At 40.6% G+C, this 17,005-nt stretch overlaps 1 protein-coding gene across 9 annotated transcripts in view; it reads left to right on the plus strand.

Moving 5' to 3' along the window:
* The window catches only part of tmcc1a (transmembrane and coiled-coil domain family 1a), a 47,447-nt gene that overhangs the window by 14,461 nt on the left and 15,981 nt on the right, over nucleotides 1–17,005 (plus strand). Inside the window, exon 1 of one of the 9 annotated variants that reach the window (XM_073470016.1) lies at nucleotides 474–722. The exons of the other annotated variants lie outside the window; for them this stretch is intronic. Coding sequence (XP_073326117.1) covers nucleotides 684–722 — 39 coding nt within the window. The 5' untranslated portion in view covers nucleotides 474–683. Of the gene's footprint in view, nucleotides 1–473; nucleotides 723–17,005 lie in introns of those variants that run through there. 9 annotated transcript variants of the gene reach the window in all.

The following is a 17,005-nucleotide window of genomic DNA, read 5'->3' on the forward strand; positions in this document are numbered from 1 at the left end:
CAATCTCCCCCTCCGCCTCTACCACCACCTCCTCCTCCTCCTCCTCCTCCTCCTCACCCCACCCTTCGGCTCACTGACAGGAAGCAGGAGGCAACCTTGCCTTGTCCTAGATGAGTGAGAGCTGAGCACCGGTTGTGTGAATGTGTTATCAGTGCTGTGTTCAGAAGAGGATGTGGAAGGGGTGTGTACACGTGTGACTGTAAGACTGCTCAGTGTGTGCGCAAGTATGTATACTACCAATCATTTGTGCATTGGCAGCCATGTGGTGTGAGCATCTTGTGTGAGAGAGAGAGGGACAGAGCTCAGGGGATCACTGTGAATATGGGTAGAGGGCAACACAGCTGAGCTGTCTTTATCTTTGCTTGCTCTCCCTCCCCTTTTTTGTTCATCTCCCCCTCTCTCTCTCTCTCTCTCTCTCTCTCTCTCTCTCTCTCTCTCTCTCTCTATCCTTTTCTCTCTCTCTCTCTATCCTCACTTGTGTTTGCATAGTAGAGGAAAGCGGTAACTAGAAATGTGTGTGCACATGGATGTTTGGAGAGGAGGGTTAGCTTGTGTACCTTCAGTGTGTGTGTGTGTGTGTGTGTGTGTGTGAATGTACAGTGCACTATGTGAGGCAGTGTGTACTTTGGAGGGATATCAGTGGAGAGGAGTAGAGCACAGGTTCCAGCTGTGGGTACGTCAGGATGGTGCAGCGCTTCAGTCTTCGTAGACAGTACTCCAAGGTAAGCTTAAAACACACAAGCTTGTTTAGAGGTTAAAGTCATGTCTGTGTCTTCCCATCTCCACACTGCAGCTACGTTCATTGCTAAAGGCACAGTTGTCTTTGATTTTTGCTCCTGGCAAACCCTTGTGTGATGGTTTTGCAAATCTTTTCCCACCTCTCTGTCTATCTTTCTCTCTCTCCATCTTCCAGCTATTTGGTATTGTATCAAGAGTTGTTTTGTGGCTATTTGGCCCGTGCTTTGTTCAGGACTGCAGTCACAATGGTAAAAATTTACTCTATTATCAGTTGCAGAACAATACACTTGTGTATCAGCCAGTTGACAACTGTGGAAAAAGCATTGCTTGCATATCTTGTGCTAAAGAGAGATTTTCCTCTGAGTTTACTTTCATTTTAAGGAGTTCGATCCATACAGTAACCAAGCGGTCTGTCTTTGCACTTTATCTCAACTCTTGTTAAACAGTAACTCATCGTACAGCAGTGAGAGAAGTAGCCTGTGAGGTGAATTAGAGCCATCACCAAGGGGATGTACATGTAACTATTGGAAAATGTTATGTTTGATTATTGCTGATTAGGGAGCATTTATGACTCATTTGCAATAACAGGCTACTTTACTATACAACTGCCCATGAGTTTGATGTATGTTTCCCCTGACGGTGGTGTTAAAGCTCAGCATTAGGTCTGTTATGAGCTCACTCTTCTGCAGCTGGTGCTCAGCCTGCGGGATTGATTACAATTAGCTACTTATTAATTGATTGACTGAATAAACCCTCCCTATTCATCTTTTGCTTTGTGCAATAGTGCTGGTGGATGATCATAATATGCCTGGAAGCATCAACATGCACAGATGTACACATGGGCAGACAGCTCAAGGCACAGTCTCACTTTCAGACTGGAAGGCCTGATCTCAGACTGGCAGGGACTGATCTTGTCTGGTCTATCCTAACTTCTCAGAGGGATAAAACAGTAGTAAAAACAAACAGAGGAAATGAAGGGCCGCAAGGTGCAGAATGTTTAGTGTCAGGCGGATGGAAGAGTTGTTTAAGACAGGAGGTTGGACAGAACCAGGGAGTAGGCTGTAGTGGGATATGAGCTACCGAGTTGAGATGAAACAGAAGCCAAGCCTTGGGGCTACTCCTCTCACACCATAGGATTTTTGTGCGTGAGAAAGACTGAAGCGGCGTTTGTCTTTGGAGAACATAACATCCTCCAGGGCCTGTCTGCAAATGTTCACTAACCTTGTCTCCCTTGGGTAGATGACCCCATCACTTTACCCCAGGCCACATATCCACATGTCCACCTGTCTTCCTGCTCATCCTCCTTTTGTCTATCCCTGAAATTTGGTTTCCATGTCGGAGAAAACATTCTGCGTGTTCTCCTGCAGTGATCACTAACCAGCTCAATACAAACATGCCTCAGAGGAACACCAGCCAAACTGTGTGTACTACTAAAACTTGAAATACTCTCAGCAAGGACTACTCTCAGAGGATCAGTATCTTATACAGTGCAAGGCAATTCACATTTTAAATAGATAGTTTGAGTTTTTGTGGTGTTGTATGAGTGACTTATCCACAGTCAGACGGCGGTAGGAACGCCTTCAGTTTGGAGAAGCTGTAGGAGCAAAAGTGTAGGAAGCTAATCAACATTCTGCTGTTAGCCACCTCAAAACAGCCAAACAAGTCCAAGTGTACACTATATTTAGAAAATGTTCAATGCTTTACCTTGCTGTCAGAAAGCCCTTTACCAACAGGGAACCAAAGCTGTTATATTGCTTCCTCCAAAGCCACCAGACTCCTTTGATTTTGAGTCTATTTTGTTTGTGTTGTTGTGTAACTTCTGTGAATCACAACTAACCTTTTAAACAACAAATTTACACAATAACGCAAACACACTAAGCGATCGAGGCAGCGGTAGACCAGTAACTTCCATGTTCCGTGAGGTAAAATTACTGTTTTTAACAAAGGAGTCTGGTGGCTTTTGAAGAGAAAATAGATGGATAAAATGGCTCCAGTCCTCCGTCAGAAAAGGCTGTCTAACAGCAAGGTAAAGTGATGGAAATATTCTAAATATAGTGTAGACTTAAACTGATTTTTTAGCTTTTACGATCCAAAAATACATTTTGCTGCCACTCCTGCTCACAGCAGTACATAGCGTAGCTTCCTACATGGTCTAACAAACTATCATTTTAAATTTCAATTACATGAAGGCAGCTAAAAACAGGATAAGGAAAAATTAAGACTTCTTAAAATTGACTAATAACTAAAAAAAAAGGGTTAGTTTTGCACATAATGTGTACAAGAAAAATACTGAATGACATGGAAGAAGGTCTAAAAATGTGTTTCCTGAAGTGCCCCAAGTTAATGTTATTGTGTGAATTTTATAATGTACATGGACTGAAATACATATAGACAAATATCTTATTGTTTGTCTCCTCATTGATCAGGCTGGACCTTAAAGAATGAAAGAGTCCAAATATGCCAGTGTTTAAAAACTGGGTCAATTTATGAATCAGAACAACATCATATTAGATAATGTTATTAAAAAATATATATATTGATATTTAATCTGTTTAGCTAACTCGATTATGTTTATGTTGGTCTTTGGATTGAACACACAAAATGATAAGATTTAGATGAAAGAAATGCAGTGTGGCTCAATAATGATGTTTTTAAGGGAGAAGGAAAAAGAAAGAAAATGCATGAAGGTTTGCTGAAGACATGGCCAAAATAAATTGTTTAGAAGACTCAAACTCTATATAAATTTGCGTTATTTGAGCTTGAGCTGTTTGTTTTGTGCCGTCAAATTTCAACCATGTATTTATAGTACATTTAGTGGCTTTCACTAATAGGATTCTTAAAAAAACAATCAATCTGCATTTTTTGACAATACAGACCTACTTATGAAGGATTTGGTCCTCTTTTGTAACCTCACCAGTGCTGTCCCGTTAGAGAGTGGAAAGGAGAAGTGTCAGTGGGAGGTGCTGAACATCACCTGGTCTCCTGGGGCTTGTTCCGTCCCTGTTAGTTTAACATCCTCATCACTGCGCTCTCATCATCGCTCACCTCCCGAGGCTCCTGGCTGTGTGTTGACGAAAGAGTTTGTGCCCTTTACATCAGGACACCGTGGCTCGTCCTGGAACTATTTTAGGAAGATTGAGTTATTTGAAAAGACAAACTCAGGTTATTGCTAGCTTACATTTACTTTAATACAAGCAGATGCTTATTGAAACTATCAAGTCTTATCAAACCACTTGCACCGCAGTCATAGTCATAGGGAAGACAGTCACAGAAACAGGCAGTCAAACCCTTTGTCTAATCAAACAACTGAGTTTCAGTGGACTTTTAGCAGAGGGAGGGAGACAGCCATGGGGATGATGAAGCATGTGCTCTTAGTCTACACTGGAGGTGATGTCATCCCACTGCTGTGTTTGCCAACTATCAGCCCATGGCAAATTGTTTTTCAGGCACTCTGCATGTGTGTGAGAGTGCTTCAGTTGTCAGTGTACCATCACGACTCTCTGTGGTTAACAGTTATTGACATTAGCTCTGAGACTCTATGCAGTGTTAGAGTCATGAGGAAGTAGCGTGAAGCCGCTAAATGGGTTTGGCTCATCTGTGACTTGTGGCTTGTACTAACTTTCAGAAAGGAACAAGAGCATTTTGCAACTTTTCTTCTTCGTGCTGTAATCTCTCTCCCCCCCCCCCCCCCCCCCCTTGTCCTTTTTACCTACCCTTCACTATCTATCCTTGCCTTCACTCACTTGTCCGTGAGCCATTTGTCTTTTTCATAACATGTAAAAAATATCGAAAATATCGCCTTGCCATTTTCTCCTACAGTCTTTCAGTCCACACAATCAGCAGTGGTATGTTTGACAGTCGGCACCCTGCATAAAAAATCAATAAAAAGAATTTGAAAAGAAAGACAGTCGGCAGGTGTGTGGCAGTCAATATTCTACAGTGTGTGTATATGTGTGTTGGTGTGTGTGTGGCAGGGAGACAGTCATTGATCAGAAGAACAAACACCAGTATTGACTGTGAATTAAACGCAATGGATCTCCTGTTCTGGCCCTTAATCCTGTCCTGTTCTCTGCTCTCTCCTTAATTACATCACTTGTTTCCAGTAAGTTGTGTGTGTACTTTATGTGTTTGTATTCAGATGTCAAATTAATTGGTGTTGGGCCGCCATAAGGCGCCAGAACAGCTTTATTGCTCCTTGGTCTGCACAAATCCGGGAAGTACCAGAAGTAGTCAAGTCACCATTTCTGCGGTGGCAGCTCCCTACAATATCCGCTTGTTTGAATGCAAGAGCTGTCCTAGAAAGTAAAGGTTTTCTATTTTTAACTTTACTTTCTGTGAAACATTAGTTATGACAAGATGCCGAGGAAACTGGGAAGAACATGTGCAGTTCTCAGCTGCTTAAACAGTAGTGGCAAACTACAACTTTGAAAACAAACTGAATGCAAAATACACAAGCCTTTACTTCATGAACAGTGCCCCTGTCTAAGACTATACACTTTACATAGCTGACTTTGGTCTTCATAGCTCAAAATCGACTATCGAGGACATTTCTCACAATGCAATCTAGGACCACCTCCTTGAATTGACAACAAAAGATTTGTGTCTGACAACGTTATGAAAACAATTCCTATGGAGATAAGCCTTTTTGTTAAATAATACGATCCATTTTGTAACCAGAAAACACAAATCTCGCTCAAGAAGAAATCTCACTCTGAAATCTCGCGAGAGGTGAGTTGTTGCAGGAAGACGATCCTGGAAAGGTGAGCCAGAGTTGGAGAGAGGAGTTTGGAGTCTAGAATTATTATTATTTCCAAAGTCATGGCTGGCTATATAACTGATTTTGACAGTCTAGATGAAGCAACAACTGTAACAACTTACCTCGTGGGATTTCAGAGCGAGACTTCTCCTTGAACAAGACTTTCTGGTTACAAAGAATCCTAGCATTCCCCTTTAACACGACTGTCCAAAATCTCTGATAGATTTTCAAATGGACTGAAGATTATACCTTATGAGTCACAAAATGTTTATACTCCACTCTACTACTACACATATATAATATTCTGTATGAATCAGGTGTTTTTGTTCGGCTCTGTTTATCCTTGTTCTTTGTGAGAGAGCACATCCAGGATCTGTAATCAGCCAGGAGGTCTGTCTCTGTCCACCACATGTTTTTTTATTCCTGTTCTTCACCTCTTCAACTATCTTTCTTCCTTCTCTCTTTCTGTCTCTCCACCCTTTACCCTCTCACTGTTTGTCTCACTTCATGTCTTAGAAACTGCTTTTCTTTAGCTCTCACTCCCTCTTCATCTCCCTCCCTCTCATCTGTGTCCAGTGCTCAGACGGTGGAGCCGGCTGCCCATCTCCATGGTAACAGGGTGATGTTCAAAGAGGGCCATAGCGGCTTTACCCAGCTGAACGCTCACAGGTTCACCGACTGATCTTTCAGCCACCTCACCAGCGTAGTCTGGTGAAATAACAACCTCTCAGGGCGGAGGGGGGAAAAGTGTTTGCTAAAATTAGACCCCTGTTCAAATTCGTCGATTCATTTGTTCTCAACCTTGTAATTAAGCTTTCTCTTTCGTCAAGTATTTCAAATGGCAGAGCTACTCGGGAGACGTGTTGGAATGGCACCCTGTCGCTCAGATCTAAAGCGACAGCGCTGTTTCCTGTTCCTGTTCTGGCGCATATTTAAATTGAGTCCTCTGAATAACGTACAAAGACAGATGTGAATTGTGTAGCTGTGTTGATAAAGAAAAGTTCGACAGTTAACAGACCTCAAAGGGGCTCCTGTCTTCCACTTCAAAGAGAATGAACAAAACAAATTAAATAGATGCCATGTTAATGTTTTGTTGAACTATTTAAAATATGGAGAATAGCCTTGAATCAATCAGATGCTCATCTTTTGTGTGTGTGTGTGTGTGTGTGTTTGTGTGTGCGCTTGAACTCTCCACCCAACTGTTTGCGCTCCCTTTGAAGCGTAGCCCCAGCCTGTTTAATTAGGCTGTTGAATATTCATATGTGATTATACATATAGGCCAACGCCCTTATCCAGTGCTGGTTGCTATTAGCATTCACAACAGCGGGGAACACGTCGGGCTACTCCACACACACTTACGGCTGATGCATAACAAGCAATTATGTGCGCGTGAAACCATCCAGGCGGATGTGATGGTGTGAAAAGAAAGGACTGAGAGAAGGGCTCAAAGGAGAGATGGGGCGGAGGAATGTTTCTTAGATAAATGTGTGTGTGTGTGTAAGAGAAAGGGGGGTGTGGATCAGCAGGATGGATGGAGTCGTGGGGAGAGAGAGAGGAAGATGGAGCTGCGAATTTGAAGCCGTTCTTCCCTCTCAGTCAGTTTTATAGGTTCTAATCTGGGCTTCAATGAGGAAGGAGTCTGCTGTGGCTCTCTGGCTGTTTCTCTGCTGCTATTAATAGACAGACATCTGAACCAGAGCTGGTCAAGTTCACGCTTCAAGGTCATTGAAATATATAAATATATAACCCGAGAAAAGAAAGTTTTTTCAATTTGACTAATATTCAACCCCTTGAGAAGTAGATTCTCCACATCTTTTTCTCTCTGCATGGATCATTCATGCAGTCAATAACTTTATATGTTATACTCACACTGGTGATCAAAATACTTAGCAGGGGGGCGTACTTGTAGCCTGATGGGATATGTTTAAGTTTCTTGTTCATGTCTGTGCAAGGGGTCATGTGCATTTATGTGCACATGTCCACAGTGAGTCACTATGGGTCATCCTTTGTGTATTTATTTTTGGCCTGCAGCTGGTCCTTCCTCTTTGGACTAGTCTGTGCGTATGTGTGAGAGAGAAAGAGAGAAGAAATTAGCGTGGGTATGCACGTGTGTCTATGCTGTTTTCTCAGCCGTTGCAGGATTGCCACATACTCGGTCAGTCAGTCACTGAGGATGTTCTGGTCAACCATGACCCACATACATGTCAGCTCCTCAGACACTGTCCTCCTGCTGGCTTAATCGTCAGGGCTTTGACTGAGGAAACTGTCAGTTTTAAGTGTGAGAACCACTTCATTCCAAATATGCATCTTATTGAAACATAATCTGTTTGGTTTTCTTCTCTTTGCTCAGGGTGGTGGTTGTTTTCAAAAGGAAATTACTCATTCTGAGAGAGGCAGAGCAGAGAAAACAAGACAGACAGACTGAGAGAGGGCATGCTCTGCATCCCTGCCACTCCCTGCTCTGTCTATATCATTTGTGTGACTCTGATGAATTATGGATGAGGCTATAGATCGCTGAGCTCAGCTCTGCTCCACTGACCCACTTAGAACACACATGCACACACATTTCAAATCTGATCAGAACCTCTAGGGAAATATGGTCATATTTTCTCTTCCCTAATAACCAGAGCCATTCCTCTCTCATTCTCATGTGTGTCAGCCAGTAGGAATCCAAAGAATCTGTCATTTTTTTTACTGTTTTCATCCCACCAGAAAGGCTCATTTCCCACTGGGAAATTACCTCTTGACTACTGAAACAAGGCTGTGTATTTGTTTTTATTCAGGCAAATAATGCAGTTGGTTGAAAATGACACAGCACCACAAATAGGCTTTTTCTGCTCGCTGACACACTTTTTTCATCATCCGACATTATGTGCCTTCAACTCCCACTTCTTTTTTTTCTCTTCTCATGATCTCCTGACTTGAAATATTGCATAAACACAAAGGTTACACAGTTTACCGCCCGCACTCTCGCCATTTCTGCTGTTTATCTCCTTGACATATCCTCCCTTCCTCCCTGCTGTCAGTATCAGCCCATAAGGCACCTGTGTGTGCCTGGATGTGACTGCCACATCAGGTCTGAATTATGTCAGATAAAGAGCTGAATGTCAGCGGGAGGAGTGATAACGAAAGAATGCAAAAGAACTTTTATTGACAGGAAATGGTTGCAGTCAAAGGACAGACCAGTAACAGAGGCAATTGTCCATACAGAAGATGACACACTCTGTGTAGAATATTTTGTGCTCTAGCTCCCCCTTGTGGATTGAGGCTGTAGTTGCTTGTGATATTAATTTATTGAAATACTGTCTTGTGATCTATTTACCTTATATGGTGCATCCCACATGGAACAGAATGGGGAAAGAACTCAACTTTCACACAGAGTAGAGCAGAGTTTGATCCGGACCCAGATGTGATCTTGACTAGGGTCATACTTCAGGGTGAACCGTAATAATTACCGTGTGTTTCCCAAGTCATGAAAATGACAGTATGTTTGTGAGCTCGGCTTTGAAAGTTAGCTTCAGTACATGACACAGTCTCCATTAGATAATCTGAATGTCCTCTCAGATTGTCATTAGATAATAGCTGTCAAGTGCTGACGAACGCTATTAGCCAAATGCCAATCCTCGTTATCTGTCCTCCTGTTATGAAAACTTCTGCTTCCTTGTGGCCTAATTCACACAGTGTTGTCTCGCTAAAACTTCCCAAACAGTACCCAAGCCCCAGACCATCCAATAAGTCTGTTTCAAAGTGGGCAGTGAGGTCAACATGGGGGAACAATGCGTGGTATGGGGTTTGGGTGGAGAGAACAAGAAAACTGAGAAGGGGCCAGACCAAATAATCTTTCAGGGCCAAAAAGCTGGGACTGTTTGTTCTAGATTCTCCATCTTCCTGCTTATGAATAGGCTGGCGGTCTGTTTGGGCCTGCATACTGCCCCATGGTACTCTGGGTATTGTACAGCATCCAGCCAGACCAACTCTGCATTTTGGGCCAGTGCCCTGTCTGTTTCCATGTTGCATAACCAGGATGGGTTTAGTATAAACTGAAGCAGTTCCAACAAATACCATTCAGCACCAATGGACAAATGTTTCCCCCCACGTACCCACTCTGTTTCCCTTCATGTAGACACATTTAGTTGCTGTGCATACATACTTTGTCTCATCCCATTTATCCACACTGTTACTTACATATCACACCATCAACTGCACATTTATGCTCCTTCGTGCTATCTGATAATATATATATATATATATATATATATATATATATATATATATATATATATATATATATATATATAAGCAAATAACAAACAAACTTTCCCTCAGTTTTTTTCTTCAGCTAACTGTGACCACAGTATGTTTTGAGCAGGGCGTACTTTTACCTGAACCTAATTTAAGCTCACCAGATCTAGGATCAGCATCAAATTATACTCACTCATAGATACCAGCTGCCTCAATATGGCAGAATCCATGCATTATTCCCTGAGAAATTATCTAAAATGTCAAAAAGTACTCTATCTCTCAATGTAAGAAAGAAAGTGAGAAAAAAAAAATCTTGGATCCATCCCTTTACCCAGATCTGCTCCAAAAGTTAATGGAGTCTATATTGGGCAGGAACCCATTCTCCTTCCAAGTAATGTGGAAATCTATTCAGTAGTTTTTGTGTAATCCTGCTGACAAACCAACCAACCAACACACAAACAAACAGACACAGGCGAAAACACAATCTCCTTGGCTGAGGTAATAACTTGGTATCAGCTTACATATTGGCCCACCGGTTTATTGGTCTAACTCCACTTGAGGTAAATTGGCATGTCATATACTTGTATTTTCCAGTGACTTCGTCCTACACTTGAAAATGCACAGGCAATAAAAGATAACAGATGTGCTACGTTCAATTACAAAGGTTCAGACATTAAACAGTAACTTAGCAAACCCTCATGTACACGTGCTGTATTTTCATGCTTTTAACCAGCTGGGTATTTATCATAGATCAGCTGCAGGGTTTTTATAACATTTCTTTAGTAGAAAATATTTCCAATGAAAACAGCAATACAGATCTGAAAGTATGTGGCTTGTCCAGAGTTAACAGGAATACTTACTTCCAGAAAAACATGTTGGTGTTGTTCGCATGTCATTTCTAGATGCTTTGAGTATGGAAGCAGATGCTAATGCTCGGATGAGAAGTCTCAAAATACCCACACAATGCAGTGAAGTTTACACATGACAGGAGGCTTCTAAATACATGCAAATATTTTTAAATACATATATTTCTGGATTATGTTACATTTATTTATGTTATTTATAAGAAGTATGCATGAGAAATACAATTATAAACCTATTTTATGCATTGGTTGTTGTTGGTTTTTTTAAACTTTTATATGCAACCATTAATATTTTTGTGCGCATTGTGTAAAATATAGTCATTTATACATAAATCATGAAATACATTTATGAATATCGAGACCTATCTGAATCCATATTTGAGCACAATTCCATGATATCTCAAAATTTGGATGATTTATCTGCATAACTAAATACAACATTGAGGAAATGTACTACTCACTTGTCTGACGGAGAACTGATGTTATTCATCGTTATCTGCGTCCAGACAGGAGATGGGACTGAGAACACTTAATTGTTTGGGTTGTTGTTGTTGTTATCGTTTGTTTGTTTTCCTTCCTGCCTGGCTCTTGTAGATGCCAGTATTGGAGTTGGCTACTAAGATTTTTCACGCTCTCTGACCCTGCCAGTCATAATGGCCTCTGTGTATAAAGTGCCCAGTGGTTTATGTAACTGCTAATAGGGCCATTGATTATGCTGGAGCTTGGACAGGGGGCTTCTTTTTATTAGGAAGGTATTGTTCACCAAGGCCTGAGCCCCGAGTCATGGTTGTCTCCCCTCTCAGGCTTGAATTAGCCCCAGTCCGTGCACACAAAGCTCTCGCTCTTCTGCCTTTATGTAACCTCTCGCACCCCCAAACCAATGCCACGGCATAACTCATCGCAATTTACGATCACATGGAGGGGACTGTGGTGGTCGCACCACCAATTCAATTCAAGTTTAACGTGTTATTCCTACTCTCTACATGGCACTCTGTTTAACATGTTTACTCAATTCACTCTTTCTCCAGTTACATCAGAGCTGCTCTCTTCCCTTTCTCTTCTGGACTCTTCCACAACCGTTTTGGCTGTGTAGAACCCGCCTGGCCTCAGTTCAGCATCAGGCTCTGTCCCTCGAATGACAATGAGTATTATGTATTATTGAGGATCTTGGTGCCTCTGTCTTCACGTGTGAGCTCATCATTCCGAGCATTGTTAATTCAAAATGTACACTGCCTCTATTTTTAAACCAGAAACCAGAGAAAATTTTGTGTGTGAAAGATCGGATTTTTGATACATTTTACTGTGTTGGTTGGGTTGGAATCAGCCATAAGTCTCAAATGGCTCATTAGCATCCTAATCGAGTGCCAAGCATTCTCTAAATAATTCCTGCATCATATTAAAGCTGCCTGTGTCCTCAAAATACTTCCTTGTCAACAGTAATACAAGTATATTTTTTGGAAGCCCATACGTGATATAGAAAGGCATAGAAATTATTACAAACACGCTTGTTTTAGATCTGTCAATCTTAATCCCAAAAATTAAAATTCAGTCATTATCTACTCACCCCCATGTAGATTGAAAGTTTCAATTTCCACAAAACATTTCTGGAGCTTCACAGCAAAACAGCAGTGCAGCATTCTCCTAAACAAACGAAGTAGATGGGGACTTCGTTAAAAAAACAACTGTTAAAAAAAATGTTTAAAAAACACATACAATGGCTCCAAGTCAAGATGCAAGTCAAGTCCTCAGAAGCCCAGAGTTCCCAAATGGATTTGAAAAGATCCCTGTTTAAGCTCTTGTACCCACTTCAAAGCATGCTAATGCTAACCCTACGCTTAGCAGCTATAGTGAAGTTTTCTGCTTTCCAAAAGGGGGTAAATAATTTCTTTCCAAATTACTTTTGGATCTGGGGACTTCCAGAGATTTGGATTATGCTGGACGAGCTGTATGGTGATTTTTTAAAACAAGTCTCTGCTTCAGGAGGATGCTGCAACGCTGTTTTGCTGTGAAGCTCCAGAAATTATTTGCGGGCAACAAAACTTCACTCGACCTTCCATCAGCATGGTAGTGAGTAAATAAAGACTGAATTTTCATTTTTGGTGACGTTATCCTTTAAAAATAAAGATGAAGCTGTATACATTGCCGCATAATACCCATCTACTCAGGTCCATTATTGGTTCATCTCAGTTGTTCATCAAATGTAGCATAATAACACAACATTTTTTATTCCTAAATGTTCAAAGCAAAATGCAAATAAGGCCTTAGAACTACAGTGTATTAAGAGAGTCTGTGTGGGTGTTTTAAGCCATTTATCATAACATTCATGGACTTGCTCGAGCCTTTGTACTTTATGTATTAAAGATGTATTTAAATGCAGACTGAAATATTTCCAATAAATAGTCATCAGCCTCCAAAGTTTAATGTGTCTGCATAACATCTTTGGAATGCGACACTGTCAAAATGTTTTAGACAGTTGCATGAATACCATACATAATCTGTTTTCCTATTCATTTCAATAGGAATGGCTAAACTATAGATAACATGATACTGCAGTAGCCTAAAGTCCTACTGCTGGGTGTGTCAAACTGTATAACTAGATAAGCATGCCTGCTCGGGATTGGCCACATACATCACCAGTTCAGCAGGTTGTGTCCCCTTAACACATGCATAAAATGCATGTGTGTGTGTGTGTGTGTGTGAGAGAGAGAGAGAGAGAGAGAGAGAGAGAGAGAGAGAGATATTCTGTAATGTGATGGATTCATCAAATTGGGTAATTGTTTTGTCTGCAAGGCACATCTGCGTCAAACCCATTAAATGTGACACCAGAAAAGGATCAGAGGAACAGAGTTTTTTTTTTCTATTTTTAATCCCAGAAATGAACTTTATTGCCGGTGCAATGCATCTCAGATTATCATGTTTTAAGACAGCGACACAGCTAAGATCCCAGATTTAACTCTATTCTTAAATTAAAAATACAACAGAAAATGTGACAGCTAATTTATGAAATGCGCAGTGTTTGGGCCGTTACTAACAAGATGTATAATCACTCCAAGTTTGGACCAAATTGGGGTGTCTGAGAGTTCATGTATAAGTTGAAAATTTAATATCTAATGTAATTATAATAATGCACACAAGACTTATTTTGACATCTTATTTAAGATGTAGCCAACATGAATCCTGCTAATCTAAATAACACCTTAGACAGGCCACAGCTGTTCATTCTGTCTCCTGAACAGCAAATGTGGCACTAATATGGTTTAAAAAAAAAAAAACCCTTGAGGCCAACATCTCAATTTTCTTTGTAGCTTTCAAACATCAATCACTTGTCCAGGCATGAGAATACCCCCCTCTGTGAATTTGTCATTGCGGAGCCACTCTGCTATTTTAGGTATGTTATTAAAGCATGCTGCCAGAGAGTTTGTATGGATGTCCTCCTGAGTCACCCTGAAAGCTTGAGTATTCCTGGACTGACAGGAGCTGCTGGGGGCCACAAAGCATCCAAAGAAGAGTTGGACCTCAGGCTGAAGTGACACTAAGAGCAGGGTGAAGAATGAGTGTCTGAAAGGAATCAGTGTGGGATTCCCCTAAGTGACTAATGATGGACAGGAAGGTTGCAACAGTTGGCGGTTGTCATACCATGTGCACCTGTTTATCTATGGTATTGAATTCGATCGTATTAGTGTTATTTAAAAAAGTATAGGAGAGAATATTTTGTGAAATTGTACTAAAGCGAGTCCGCAAAGCTTGTTTTTAATGAATGGTTAAAGTTGTTGGTGGACATTGCCTTTTTCGAATCTTTAATCACAAGGCATGAAAAGATTCCTACTGTTTTAAAGGTACAGTATGTAAGAATTGGCCATGTGTCTAATTCATACTCAAACAAATAGGGGGATACATTTCAGTGGAGTAACTGCTAATCTGCTAATTGCTGCTAACTATAGCTGCCACTAGCTAGTTAGCCTAACTATTAGCTGACTCTCCTCTGACTGGGAGCTCGGAGCTCTGGGGGAGCAGACATCTCTGCAACACAATACATAGATGACTTTGGTACATGGTTAAAACTGTTAATGCTTCACATTCTATTGATAACTTTAGTTGGGTTTTTTTGGAATGATTTAAACTAGAATTCTTACATTTTGCACCTTTAGTGAAAATGTGCTTCTTTGTTTATCCTGTAGGTCATATTTCAGTTTATTTACACATTGTTTCCTGTTCCCACCTTTTTTTCTGTTGAAGTACTTTGTACCCTTTTCTTCCGCGTTCTCTTTTGATTGACTGGTGACCAGATCTGTTCTGTTTGGTTTGGCAATTGTTCTTCAGTCACTTACTGTAATGTGTGCAATTACATTGCATTTTACTGTTTAGAAAGTGGAACAATGAATTAAAAACAACTTTGACACTTCATTTAAATTCTTTTCACTAATGTTTTAAACTGTGAAGACTTTTAATTACAAATTTCACAAAAACACAAGGTAGATTCTCCATATTACACAGAATATTATACTAATAACATTAGACAAAGCTAGATGACTATATAATGTTTTTTAAAGAATCTCTTCATAGATTTTTACCCTGACTGAGGCAAAAATACTGTACATTACATGTAATCAACGCCTACTCCCATCCCACCCTCTCCTTTCTCAAAAGAAAAAGAAAAAAAAAAACGTACCATTTAAAAAGAAGAAAGAAATGAAGAAAACAACCATAAGGTTGTCTCAAGCATGACATATTTTGAAGAATCAATATAAACAATACAGCTTTATAGTAGAAAGGATAACACACCAGGTCTCAAAGAGATTAAATGAGAACAGAAAGGTTCCCAAATTTTAGCAAACTCTTCCATGTTATTCCTTTTGGTGTATCTAATGTTCTCAAGGTGCAAAAAGCTTATCAGGTCTCTCATCCATTGATGAAGGTGGTGGGATCTGTTGTTTGTAGCTCTGAAGAATGAGAGGCCTAACCAGCAGTGTTGAAAAGGCAAGAGCAATGTAGTTTGGGGGATATAAATGACCAAATAGTGTTTGGTGGGTGAACATTAATGAAATATTTCTTTCATGAGTTCTACTTACTGAAATACACAAGTCATACCTACATTTACAAAGGATTGGCTCTTGAGTTGAATGTATTGTTCGCCTCCTAAAGCCATTGATTGTGTGTTTATGTGTGTGTGTTACAAGTGAAAAGAAAAAAAAAATTTAGATTTAGTGATGTGTAGCTTTGGAATCGCTAAAGCTTTCTGGACTTTCCTTTTGCAATGTTATGACTGGACTCGGACTTTAAACCACTCCTGCTGCCATGTGTCCCTTTGATTCAATACTGGGGTCAAACCAACATGTCACACACTTCCACTTCCATCTGAGCAAGTTGTTATTATATAAGCAGCCTTTTCCCTAAATCCTACCCTCTCTCTCTCTCTCCTGGTCCCCTAACTCCTCCCGCTCTCTCATTAAAGCCTGTATTCATGCTCCCCTCTTCCCCTCCCTCCTGTCGGCTTCTGCACAGGAGTCTTTAGTAGCCCTTGTCCTGCCTTACCCCCTACGCTCCCTGCTTTGCTTTTTCTCCCTAATTGGTTTGTACAATTTTGGAAGTGATGGCTCACAAACCCTCTGACTTTATCGTGGAGAACAATGGGCCGCAGCTCATAAAATGGTGTTTGCGGGTGTATTTGAATATGAATTTGCATGTGTTTTAAGGTAGTGAAGGTGACCGTCTGACTGTTAACCACTGGACTTTGATAGTACCCTCAGAATGAAACTGGAATTGAAAATGTAATGGATCGTTTCTATTTCCACTTGACTAATAAACCAGAATCTACCACTACATTTGATAGCAACAAACTGTTTTCTCTAAACGTACTTGTCTTATTTATTTAGCAACTAGTAAAAGTGATCACCAGGCTATTCACACACTTCTTTCATCAGTGGATAAGTAACTAATGACGTACTCTTAGATTGTAGTCATGTGTCCGCACATATGCACAGTTTTGAATAGCAGCTTTGTAATCGTCATATGACTGTGTAATCTTGTGTTTTTTCCCCTTGGGTTCAAGTTTTTTTCTACCTTAAATCTAAACTGTCCACTGCTCTGCATGTGTTAACTTTATGTTATACAACCTTGGTAAAAAAAACAACAACAAAAAAAAAAAACATGCCACTTTAAGTACAGTTAAGTACAGTTCAGGCAGTTCAGTGTGTGTTATTGGTCAGCAGCAACACGGGCAAGCAGAAGGTGATTCATTACAGCATGATCGCTCAGGAAACTGATTGGCTGCGACAATCAAACTGTGAGATAATTGAAAGGCGGGAGAGCAAGATTCTTCTCCCTTTCTTTCTGCCTGAGCTCGCCACTGTTTTGGAGCTGAGCTGGCCTAGAAACTCCAACAGAAGAAAAGCCCCCCCTCCCCTCG

This window comes from Pagrus major, chromosome 7 (genome assembly GCF_040436345.1).
Source record: "Pagrus major chromosome 7, Pma_NU_1.0".
NCBI classification, from domain to species: Eukaryota; Metazoa; Chordata; class Actinopteri; order Spariformes; family Sparidae; genus Pagrus; species Pagrus major.